The sequence below is a fragment of the Paraphaeosphaeria sporulosa genome (assembly GCF_001642045.1).
Source record: "Paraphaeosphaeria sporulosa strain AP3s5-JAC2a unplaced genomic scaffold CC84scaffold_2, whole genome shotgun sequence".
Lineage (NCBI taxonomy): Eukaryota > Fungi > Ascomycota > Dothideomycetes > Pleosporales > Didymosphaeriaceae > Paraphaeosphaeria > Paraphaeosphaeria sporulosa.
The window spans coordinates 5,060,811-5,072,993 of NW_017253361.1; the positions used below are offsets into that span (position 1 = coordinate 5,060,811).

At 48.8% G+C, this 12,183-nt stretch overlaps 5 protein-coding genes across 5 annotated transcripts; 1 reads left to right on the forward strand and 4 right to left on the reverse strand.

The window, feature by feature from the left end:
* Positions 1–56: 56 nt before the first annotated feature.
* Positions 57–437, reverse strand: CC84DRAFT_1161875 (uncharacterized protein; the record flags this gene model as incomplete). Its single annotated transcript, XM_018177849.1, has 3 exons — positions 57–74; positions 175–270; positions 309–437. Coding segments are annotated over 3 exons (243 nt in total), but the record flags the coding sequence as incomplete, so codon positions are not given.
* A 573-nt stretch (positions 438–1,010) lies between these two features.
* Positions 1,011–2,282, reverse strand: CC84DRAFT_1238425 (FabD/lysophospholipase-like protein; the record flags this gene model as incomplete). Its single annotated transcript, XM_018183938.1, has 2 exons — positions 1,011–1,744; positions 1,807–2,282. The coding sequence occupies 2 exons, from the start codon at positions 2,280–2,282 to the stop codon at positions 1,024–1,026; spliced, it is 1,197 nt and encodes a 398-aa protein (XP_018041468.1). The 3' UTR covers positions 1,011–1,023.
* A 3,783-nt stretch (positions 2,283–6,065) lies between these two features.
* On the reverse strand, positions 6,066–6,503 carry CC84DRAFT_1047336 (uncharacterized protein; the record flags this gene model as incomplete). The annotated part of the gene is made up of 1 exon (XM_018173428.1): positions 6,066–6,503. A coding segment is annotated over one exon (438 nt), but the record flags the coding sequence as incomplete, so codon positions are not given.
* A 519-nt stretch (positions 6,504–7,022) lies between these two features.
* On the reverse strand, positions 7,023–8,841 carry CC84DRAFT_1238431 (uncharacterized protein; the record flags this gene model as incomplete). Its single annotated transcript, XM_018183939.1, has 2 exons — positions 7,023–8,256; positions 8,817–8,841. 2 exons carry the CDS (start codon positions 8,839–8,841, stop codon positions 7,064–7,066), a joined length of 1,218 nt encoding a protein of 405 aa, XP_018041470.1. The 3' UTR covers positions 7,023–7,063.
* Positions 8,842–9,420: 579 nt separating this feature from the next.
* On the forward strand, positions 9,421–9,816 carry CC84DRAFT_1081773 (camp-regulated phospho protein family protein Igo1; the record flags this gene model as incomplete). The annotated part of the gene is made up of 2 exons (XM_018173946.1): positions 9,421–9,498; positions 9,559–9,816. Coding segments are annotated over 2 exons (336 nt in total), but the record flags the coding sequence as incomplete, so codon positions are not given.
* Between the last annotated feature and the right edge of the window lie 2,367 nt (positions 9,817–12,183).

The following is a 12,183-nucleotide window of genomic DNA, read 5'->3' on the forward strand; positions in this document are numbered from 1 at the left end:
ATAGAAATTTACTTTAGGAACTATAATAAGGTACTTTTAGAGCCTTTAGGATACGTCTAATAAAGACGCCTAGCCTAGATTAAGAACTCCCTACTCCCCACCCTACAGATCTACACTATACGAGATGTCCTAGGGAGAACTAGACCCTATAACCTTAAGAAGACTGCTTCCCACGCCTAAAGTATAGGAGCGGGTCTCTCCCTGCGATAAACTATAACTCCAGAGCAAGGAAGTAAATCTAGAGGCCCGAATGGACAGGCCTGCGCGAGCCTACGACACAAAGGGACTGCCTCCCACCACAGAACAACCCTCAGGAGGGCAGAGTAGGGGGGTATGTAATGGGCTACGCCCTGGAGGTCTTGTCTCGGCCCAGGACCGGCTGGGACCTCGGACCCAATGTTAGCTTCGGGGGGCAGATATATAACTTCGGTAGTAGAAGCTTAACTTCGAGTCTTCGTGAATTCATAAATATTCATTCTGGCTATCTTGGCTCCTCGAGCATCTGGCCCATAACAGTTGGCTCTTAACTTTGTCCCACTGGCTAACTGGCGCTTCTTCTGTTTGCTTTGAGTACGATGGCCCTACAATACGTTGATTCGTAAAGGGGGCCCTGGATCGTGAGCTATACACTTATCATTAAGATTCAAGAGGGACCGGCGAGAAATCAGGATCCTATTAGCAAGGAGTACTGCATTTTGATTCGGCATATATGTGTATATTCACTAGGATTTAAGAAAGGTATCCATATAGTGATGCAGATATGCACTGAAAATGAATGGCCAAACCCGGGTCAGGGTCAGGTGCAGGTGGCGGGAAAAAGTTACTTTCAGGTTCCAGCCGAAAACGGCGGCGCTCGCGACTGCCCTCTCAGTCGCTACCGATAATTTGCCTCGCTTTTCTTTCGAGTCGGTTCGCCAAAATGCAATGCGATACGTACAGGGCCTCTCTAAATTCGCAGATAGATTGCCATACTTTTCCACGCTCGCAAGCAGTGGTAGCGTACGTAACTCTTCCCGTAAAATGCTATTTCCCTCGACCAGTTGCTGGGGCACCTGTGATGAGAGGTGGGTAATGGGGCGCTTGTCTCACAAGGATCCTCGCACAGTCCTCAAGGTCTTTCTGAGCCTTTTCATCGTTATTAAGATAATTCATAGTGAGAGCCTTGAGCCTATCCATTTGCTTCCAGTTATCGAGCTCGAACTTTTCCTTGCCAGTGGGCGTGTTGAACCTAAAGTAGTAGGTTCGTTGCTCCTCCGGCACCCTTCTGTTCATTCGGCCAATATTCCGCTTAAAGTCTTTGTGTTTGGCCTCGGTATTTGTCACAAATGACATGGTCTGACTGATAGTGTTCATGAAGCGTGTAAGAAACCAACTCGAAAGAGGCTCGCTCTCAGACCAGCTCGTTCCGATGCTAACAACGAGTGATATGCAAGGATTGGAGTTAAGCCCATCAGCTAAATCAAATCTAGCATCCCAGACTTGATCAACCGGATTATTATTGAGTAGGCCTCCGTCCCAGAACATGAATTTGACTGGTTTACCGGAAACTGCGTCAGGACGCTCGATTATCACCTCCGGAAGGTATGTTGGAGCTGCAGAGGTTGCTCTCGCAGCCTCGTGTATTGTCACATTCGAGAAATCCACATCTTTGATGTCATTGGTTACTGGACCAGCGTCATTGGGTAGATCGTAGGATCGAAAGAGGATCGTCTCGCCTCTCTCGACCAGGGTTGAGCACAGTAACCTAAAATAAGTAAGTTTCGATCATCAGCTCCAATCATCACGATCACCACGTACATCTTTGACGGTTTGACCGGAGCTTCGCTCGTTTTCTGAGGAGGTTGCCCCAAAAGAAGGGTTCTGCGGCCAGCAGCATCACAATTAACCCCTAGAGCCTTCCCAACGACTTTGTCAATCGCCTTCTCCAGGCCCGAAGCCGAATACATAGAGGAGAAGATTCCTCTAAACTTAGTCGCACAACTTGACGCGAAGATTTTCTTTGACATTTCTTCATAGGATTGCATCGTTTGCGCTGTGCTCATTCCCAGACGAAACATCATTAGAGCTGCAAGCCCTCCGGTACTGGTACCCCCAGCTAAGTCGAAGTAAGTGTGTGGAAAATGTTGTGTAGGGTCTGGGTCTTTCTCCTCCAACTCCCTGACGCGCTTCATGATGGCGTCGAGTACGATCAAGCTTGAAATACCCTTAACGCCACCACCATCTAAACAAAGTAGCTTTTTCGCGTGAACAGTCGATAGTGGAATCTTTGAAGAACTCGACATTTCAGATAGAACTGTCCTGCTGACCTTAGCAGCGGATATTTTCGGATGGTGATCCTGATATGAAGGTGAAAAGATTTCTCACAAAGGCATTCGAACTTGGCCGTACTCCTAGTGATGTGATGCTTCCTTGATTTTATATGCGAAATGTGGGGAAGGCTCACGCCAATAGAAGTGAGTTGAGCTAATTCGTGCATCCAGTATACATGTGATAGTAACATGTGATCGTAAGATCTATCAGATGAACGGCCTCGAGGGCGCGCTCTAGTGCTTAATACGAGCTGACTACCGTGCAAGACTCATTTATCTACTAAAGGTAGTCCTTCGACTTACACGCATGTCTGTGCAACTAGCGTGAATCGATCGCGAAGTATCCAAACTTTTCGTTTCCGTTTTCAGCTGTTTCTAATTTTAGTTTCTGTTTGCGGTCTCTTTATGTCACGAGAGCGCAAGTAGTAGAGACGCCTAAGCTAAGCCTAGAGAATTAATCGCAAATACACTCTGCGCCCTCATTCTAGTTTCTCGATTGCTGATTGGCGACGCTTCGCTATCAAATTGGTCCATACCTCGCCTCACCAAAACGCAGCGCGAGCTCCTGCGGGTATCTGTCTCTAGTATACCAAGAAGCTACTTGTCAGATACGAGGGCTTTGATTGACGGTCTAAGCTCCTTGTTGACTGCAGAGACCAGGTGCACGTACCCATAAACAAACAAAATCTTCATCTCAGCTAAGACAAGAGAACACACAATCAATAAATCATGAACACTCATCCCAATTCATCCCAGATGGAGACCTCATGTCCGATTACATGGTTATTGGCGCTATGGGGTGGCTGGCGCACCTGTACCTATTCCTAAAACGGGTTTATCCATTGCTTGGAAGGCATGTTCACAAGAGAACAAGAAACCATCGAGACGATCAGCACTCACTTCAATCAATCATCATTTTCAACTCAAAAAAATTATCATCTAATCTGACAGCGTGCATCGACTCCTAAGGCACGGTTATCTATGTCCCGCGCCCGGAACAATTGTTAATCTGGCTGGTTCTACCTGAGTTAGCGATACTGCAAAATCTCGCCCCACTGACCCGTAACTTCTCTAGATACTCTCCTCCATCGACCCCACCTACTTATAGCCTTTCAGCCACTTTTCTGCGATCATTCGGGCCGCCGCACAAGCCGATATTATTCACGAGGCTGCTCAGGAACATAAGTTTGCCCGGAAACTCCATTGTTTTGTGAATTGTTTTGTGGGCGATGAAAGCTAACCCTAAACGACGAATGTGACGAAGTCTGAGTCATGATTTTGGTCATGAAGACGTTCTACAAAATACAAGTTGCTGGAGGGCAATGCTTCCAGCTCCGGGTTTGAATCCCTATGGCAGACGATAGTCAACTTCCAAGAAATACACGCGTATCTCAGTGGCGCGGACGAGCTCAGCGTATATCAAACTGACGGCTTTGCGCAATCCCAATATATGAAATCCAGCGTCAAGCTTGCCCTCGAGCAGCTTAACACATATGTCCAAAAGTTAGTCATGCCAGCCGAAGACAATGCGCCCTCCCTCTATTGCGTGGCGACCACCATGCACCCATGCCTGTGCCTCTCATGGTTCAAGTCGCAGTGGAGAGACCTTCCTTACTGGCACAAGGCAGCTGAGAAATCGATTTGGGACTTCTATAATAAATATTTGGCAGCTGAGGACGTTGCAGACGACCCGGACGAGCTGGCAGAGCTTGCCCGCACGCGGAAGGTGCCAGGGGCGTACGCCAGCGACGAGCGGACACTTCGAACAATGTGGGCCGACGACCACCTACTCACGGGCAAGAAGCCACATAAGTAGCAGAAACGTACGTTGCAGCTCGACGAGTACTTTAACAGTCCTTACGACGACAAGCTGGCCGCCTCCGCGTCGCCAGATTTATACAATTTGATACAGGACCCACGCCACCGGTGGGTCGACGTTGGCCAGAAACGCTTCCCGGTCATACACAAGATGGTGATGGATCCCCTCTCTGTGCCAGAGACGTCATGTGACTACGAGCGGTGTTTCTCGTCCGCCAAACGTATAATAACTTGCGATCGCAATTTGCTATCACCCTCCGTCGTCGAAGCTTTGCAGCTCCAGAAGACTTGGAAGAGGAGATCCGTCGTATCAACTTACCTCACAAGGATATCAGATGACGTCGTCAAGAAGGATGCGCGGAAAATCACCCGGTTGGCGAGGGACGATGAGGACCTCTACGACGACGTCAACCCTAACCACCTTCCTATTTAGGCAATAGGTATTTTCTACGGATCGTACTACGTACTACGGAGCGTACTGTACGAATTTCCAGTCGATCCGTACGTACGTACGTGCTTGACCCTAGTACGGATGGGTGTACGCTACGTTGAAAACGCTGCGCCCCTTCACTAACTGCTACACTATTCCTCTAGACGGTTGGTGGGCTTTGTAGACGTCTCCCTATTCCTGTTCATCCCCCTTGCAGAGAGGACCGGAAAGTGAGTCATCTCCTAGATGATGACTTCAGTAGCTGACGGACACTAGACCGGGGCGCTTGCGGAGAGATACATGACATCAAGTGCTTACATTGACGTGGGAAAGGAGGTCTGCTAGGCACAGAATTCCCGGGTTGCGCATGCGATAGTGATGAACAGCGAGAACAAGACCCTAGCAAGAACGCTGCTATGGAAGCGGTATTGGCTCTCCTTTCGCCTACCCAACGCAGGCACAGGGGCAGAGACGGGAATGAAATGGGTGCAATCCAATTCTGGAAAATGAAAACGATGCACTTAGGGAGTTGTATGCGCCTCGATAAGGAATACTGGTGATGTGGTGATTGAAACGCCAATCAGCAAGATCCTGTGCTGTTTGACGGTTTGTTTAAAAATAGAGCACGAGCTAGCCGCCGCCCAAGAGCACACTTTCGTTATACAATGCATCAGGTAAGTGTATATACAGTATTGGATCGAAAGCTTAGTGAACTCAGGTGGGAATTTGGTAGGCGAAGAGCTGCCAGCATCAGACCGAAATTAATAGCGGTTAGCGCGTTCATTTATGGTCTTGGTCTGCGCCCTACCGCATATGGGCGTAGCTCGGTGGAGACGCCACCTTCACACGCACATAGCTCCACCACTACCTATTGTATAGAAAATCAAAAGACTGCATTCGCCTCGCCATGTCGTTCTTCACTCATTGTGGTCCCAAAAGTAAGTAACTTCTCCGTAACCCTAAGGCTGGTTTCCACCTTCATTAGAGCATGTGCTCGTTATTGCGTTGCAATTGTGTCAAATGAGAGGCCATCGAGAGAGTTTTCAACTTCCTTGAGAAGAGAACTGATTTGAGCTTTGGATGTGCATGGCGAGTCAAACATACTCCTTGGGGGTAAAGATCGGCACGGTGAGTCTTGAACGCGAACGATGCTAGAGGCTATGTTCTCGAACTATGGCCAAGAAAGGGGGCTGCGGCCCGGGAGAATGGAGTCATCGCAACGCTAATTTTTTCGCGAGTATTCCAGACCGAAGAGCGTTGCATTGATAGTCACATTGGTCCTGATCGTATAGAAGGTCTTGTAGAAGGCTCGTAAGACCTGACAAGAGCTTCTCAATCGCAGCAGATCTTTGTCGATTGAGTTCATCTTAATCGATCAGTCTCAAATTCGCATCGAGGGGAGCGACTAACCTTCAATGCTATCCCAGATTAGAAGGTCCGCTTTATCGATCAAGTCCCTGGCCTGGCGCAAGGCGGTACGAGTGACAGCCTTGAACAAATCACCCTTTTCTGAAGATTTGGAAGATGCAGAGCCATTGAATCAGTTCCTTCGAGTAGACGTGCACGATTTTTCCTTCTAGTCTCTCAATCCACTGGTCGACGAATGGCTCTACAACTTCATGGCATTGAAGGTAATCTGTCAACACGGCGATTCTCGTCAATGTACAGAGGTCAACAGATGAAGGCAGCTGCCGAAATCTACCATGGATCATGTTCATCACCAGCAGCATTGCATCCAGGCCGTGTCCATTCATCTCGATTTTGAAGTGACCTTCGGACCGGAGGGTATGGCCTTCCGTTAATTCGCCTCCAAGGCTACCTTGGAAATGCGACGATGCTAAAACGAGGTGTTTAGATGAAAACTGTATGCGAATGCGCTTATCCTCCGTGTCAGAGTTTGTGGATTCCTCTTCAATCTGGAGCTGGTCTGGTCTTGATTCCAACACTGATCCCCCGGCTGCGACTGCTTTCAGAACCCTTGCTATCCTATACCTCACGTCTCCTGTCATGGGATATCCGTCGAGACAGGGCGTAACCCGGGACGATTAAGCCCAAGCTAACAGTAGCTAGCTATAAAAGCTAGGAAGCTGTCGGGTCTAGTGCGACAGCGATTCGTCTCTCCTACAATCTACTTTGGTTGCCCGTCTTGTACCTATCTACATTGCTTACCTATGAATCCAAATAATTGTGTTGTTGAGATATATCACTATAGAGGCATTAAAGTCTGGTGGGGTGGCCAGCTCGCTTACCTGGCCAGCTCGTTTACCAGGTACGTTATCTAAATTAAAGCCACTTATCTTTATATGAACCATTAGTCTTCTCTTAATATTTGTTATATTATATTCCACATGGTATAGGATATTCAACCCACCCTCTTTGGTACCGCCATCCCTCACGCTCGAATCACTGAATACCTGCAAGGTCCGAACCTACGGTTAGGTACGTGAAAACCCCTTGTAACAATAGGGTTGTTTCCTGATTGCCCTTTGCTGACATCACGATCCGGCTAAACAGGAATAGGCTGGCCAGGAACACATGTAAGCAAGCGAGAGATTTGGCCATTTGGTTGGTAATGGGTCGGGTCGAGGCTGTACTGGGTTCCGAATAGATGACCGATCCAGGTTGGTCGGTCGTTGATGAAAACGTTTGAGTACCCGCTGTCTGCAGGCCTACTAGAACTCAGTACTCCGAGTTTAGCAACAAAGTCTTGATCATTCGCGAAGTGTTCGGTGCGGTAAACGTAGCTGCTCAGATATGCGGGGTCCTGTCTGCTTATATAGGTACCGAATTCACTTTGGGTAATGTCTGTCGTCTCAAGCCTCCAGTCCACGCTCGGATTACCAAATGTGAAGACATAAAGTTGGGAACGCATCTTCTGCCTAGCCCAAGCATAAGTTTCCAGATCAGATTCTGTTCGTGTGGAGGCAGGAAAGAAGGATGTTCGGCCGACCAGTATATCTTCAAGGGCCAAACGGAGCAAAAGACAGCCTTGAGAATGGGCTATGACCACAATCTTTTCGTCTCCTTCAGCCGCCAAAGCTTCTTCCAACTTGCTCCTCAATGCCACTTGAGCGTTGTTACTGCTGGCTGTCCGCTGGATGAGTTGTCTCTGGCTCGCAGCTCTTTCACTTCCATGTAAGCTCCTCTCACCTGCACATTCGATCAGATCCCAAAGGATCCCATCGCCTCTGTTGAACACACCCGTAACGTCTCTCCGATATTTCGTTGCTAGCTTCCTGCAAGCAACCTTCAGCCACCACAGCTCCCCAGCAATACCATTGACAAAAATCCATTTTTCTTGCGGCATCATCGCAGACGTTGGAGATGATGGTTCCATGATGTCGCCGGGGGTCTGATCATCACTCAGCAACTTCGTTTGCGGAATGATATCAATGGCCTGAATCGTATCTTGCGTCATGTTGGTGAGGATGAAAACTACAGACCGTACGAGTCTTTGAAACTGACAAATGACGGCATGACGATTCATGGGATCGGTGAGGTCCAGTTCGTTGTCAGTGCCATGTTCTTCGCTAGGCGCGGCTATCCCACTGCCTGAGTTTGCCAAGACATAACACTTGATGGGGTCAAGTAACCCAACCAAGAATTTTCCCAACTCAGCGCTATCCCTCCATATCAGAGCAAGAGTCGCCTTGTTGATCTCATTGCTGGTTACAGTGTTATTTATGGTGGAAAGACCTCCTATCTGGACGATGAGTGCATTGACGACTGCCTTGATGAGATTTTCCGTTGTAGTCAGAAGCAGGCCGGTGGACAGGCCAGGGAGCACTGTCGGAAAGCGTTCCAATACTGCCGTAAAAAGTTCTTGTACTGCGTTAATGCTGGCTTCCTTGAACTTGCGGTTTGCGAATTGGATGAGTACGGTCCCATCTGCCGCCACATCTGCGGGAAAAGTGACAATGGCGGTGCCAAAATAACCCAACGCTCCCAAAGCCTTTCCAATAAAGTCCATTGAACTCATGAAGACTTCGTGTGTAAGTTAGTATAGATTATACGGCGTTGGAATAATTGAAATAATTAGAGCGCCACGCTTGTAGAGTAGCAAAAGGCCAGTAGAAAGAAACTACGTGTGTTTCCTTTGCTATTTGCTTTATTCATTCTACAACAACGCCGCCAAGTCGGGTCCCCGCTTTCGCCGGCCTAGCAGACAAAGAAGAAGTTGTTGGGATTGGCAGGGCAAACTTTTAAGGGCTTGTCATTCGGAAGACTCTTGGGTAATGACGAGTCGGCAGTCATCCAACCAATCAGCGTCGCCAGCGTCGGCATGTTCCGGCGTCTTGGCTCCGAAATGCTTGCCGCCGGCCACGCCGGAAGACGCATCCGGAAACCAAGTGCGAAATGGTGTCCGGTCAATGAGGGATATCAACGCGCGCGTCGTGTTCAAACGCAGCGTCGCAAGCTGCGCGAAGGCAGATAGTGTTTCATCAGACTCTGTTCGGGACGCCCGATCTAGTGCAAAGTATCTAACCCGTGAGATTAGTCAACTCCCCCCCAAGACTGCAATAAACAGGCGTGTCTGACCTCAGGGTCGTCATACCTTTGCAATACCTGTTTTTGGCATGTAGCGGCTTAGAAGCTTTAGTCACTTGCCGTGGTTCCTTCAAGCATCATTTCATCACTTTATCCGTTGTTCGCAATCCCTTATACAGTACCTAATGCCTGTCTTGGGAATCATTTCGATACTAGGATCCACCTATGCTATAGCTCGCGCATGAGTTCTCTCTAACCTCCTGTTCACGGAACTTCCTCAGGATGAATGATCCTAAGGACCAGGGAGACTCTCAGGTAAGTCTGTACTCACCCCGTTTATCATAGCAAACTATACTCATTTCTCGGTTGTCTCTCACCGAGCGAGATAGTTGTCTGTCTCGCCTATATGGGAAACACCCCGCGAGAGGAAATCTGCTTCATCGCCAACTTGAGGTATACGCTCGCTACACTTAACAGTACATTACGACATCAGTGATTCAAACCCAATCACAGGGACGTAAATACTTCGACTTAGGTGATTATGCTCTCTCGCAGGCGAGTACAGCATCCGATATTGGCCGTATGCGAACCGGCACGGAACACCGTCTCCGCGAGAGCGTATCCCATCCTTCGTCTCCTGCCCCAAGTGGTAGAAACATCAAGGACGTTTTTACCAAGCCCGGAGAGGCGGTGAAGGAAAGACATGAGCCTAAAGAAGCTAGCAAACTCCATCAACAGATGAGTATGGACAAAAGCGGAAACGCTCAGTAGTGAGAATCAGCATGCTTCGAAATCTAGCTGGATCTAGGGAATGAGCTCAATTAATATCCTGGGGTCCGAATGGGATACTACTTGTGCTGGCGTAGCAGTAAAGCAGGTTGATATCAACGCATCATCTAGTTCCGCTATCTGGAGCCATTGTGCCGTGTGAACCACGGAAGAAAGCATGAGCCGGCCCCAGGAGCTCCACCGCGATACTTTTCGGTCCCGCATGATCCTCCGGACCCTTCGATGGTCGGCAAAGAGCACTTTACGCCCATGCTACGTACAACAACTATGGGTTTTGCTGCATTTCACTGCAGATGAGTCTCCGTGAAACGATTAGGCATACCTGCCAACTTCACAATAGACGGAAAGGCATGGCTGTGGATGCGACGCTTCGTATGAAGATGAAGTTCTTTCGATAAGAGGTGTAGCGGAGGAGGCACCAGATCATCATCAGGAGTTGGAAGAGGTCCTCAAGCATGTTCGAGGAAGGAGCAGGAGGGATGGACCACTCTGCTTCTGCTTGTGATAGCTTCCTTAGCTTTGTCCAAGTATAGTCTATCGTCTGCACTTGCATTCCAGTGAGCTTGAGACTGTAGATCTCGTATATTTCCTGGCATGGATCGAAGCATACTCGCCTCTATCGATATGCATAGCATAGGAGGCGATTAATGTGAAGGTAGTACCTAGACTGTGTTGCCTGCCGATGGCGCAGCTCAACAGGGTATGCGTAGAAGTGTAAGCTCCAACTGTGTAGCCAGCAACACGTAACCTGTGGGGTTGGCGACAACGTCTCCTCACACCTAACGATAATGGGGCTTGCGCTGCTCTTTGATACGGCTTGTGCTCATCTATAGGGCTTGCCTCTGAGGCCGAAACCAAGACCCGACCCACCAGTTAGTCGATCGTCCTTCCCGTCTGAATTCACACAAAGCGTTGTGAGTAAGTTTGACATTGTATCTTATCTATATTGTGAGGGTCGTTGAATCTGAAAAGTGTAATGATCTATGACGCGCAGTAAACTAACGTAAGAAGGAAAAGGGGAGTGCTTGTAGTGATGTAGAAGAGGATTAGGACGGGCTCGCGGCGTCCTATTATACGTCACCTCTTGCGACGAGAAATGCCGGCGTACGCCTAAACGCCAGGATACCGAGACCGCACCTTCACGATTAGCAAAGACAGTAGGCCTCGTGGCCTGTACTTACGAACAGCGGCACCTACTTCCAATCAATAATCGGAGAGGTCCTTGTCTGAAGTTTATAGGCCCCTAGTATGTGTTACCTGCGCGCTTGCAGTATACCCTTCCGGGGGCAATTGAAGTATTAGCGGAGACGTCCCAATACTCTTTGGGTATCTCCGCCTGCGAAACTACTTTTAGATCCCGCTTCAATTTCTTTGATGCTCGATTGCTCCTCGACTTGGCGCTCGAGGTTAGCTCCCTACGGCAATCAATTGTGAGAGTTAAGGCACCGTACAAGGAGCTCCATGCATCTGCTGATAGTTGTTTCCTGTCTCGCATGAAAGTTTCGACATGAGCCGCCGTGTGCGGCATCTTACTCAAACATGGACCGATCCGCATGTAGATCGCGATATGCATGCCGAAGCGGCAACTTTCACAGAATGTCAACTTGGGCTTATGTTGCTGATCCATCGGGCCGCTCGTCAATCCATACATACCAACTCGTTTTGATCTGCTCCTCTATTTATATTCATCCGAACCAGCCGCTGGATCATGCGCTAGACGCCGAGTGGCTGAGATACCAGTGCTCCAATTCAACTAGCTGAACCGCGCAACAGTGGGGACTTCTGCAACAGTGGTCAATGTGGGTTGAGGTGCACCAGGTAGTGCTTGGTTCTGAGCCCTATACCGCAAGGAATACATATCCACGATCGACAGTTTGTAAGGTAGTAGAAAAGGTCCATGATGACGCAGCACCGGATCTTCGAGAACAGAGCGCCATAAGCTACTGGATGCAAGCAGCTATATAAGGGACCACGCTTGACGCCGACATTTATAAAGAAGACGGCTGGGCTATAAGTTCCTCCTCACTCGCTGCATGCTCCCTTGCCATGTCTTCCAAGGGGGATCCTCAGGCGGAGAAGAGATGGAAGGTACAAATACAATAGCGGTAATGCCCAAAACGTGGTTAAACTACTTTTAGAGCGACATCCACTAGATGCAGTAGTGCTTAATTATTCTGCTGAACACTGAAACGGATACCCGCAGAAGCTCGCGCAGCTTTTTGGAGATGCGAGGCACGGACCAGCTCGAAAGCGAAGCAGAGCCGATTCGAAACTGAAATGAGGGCAGGGTAGAATTGCGAATGTAGCTCTAGGATCGCTCATTCAGCGTTTCTCGGGGGATTAATGGTC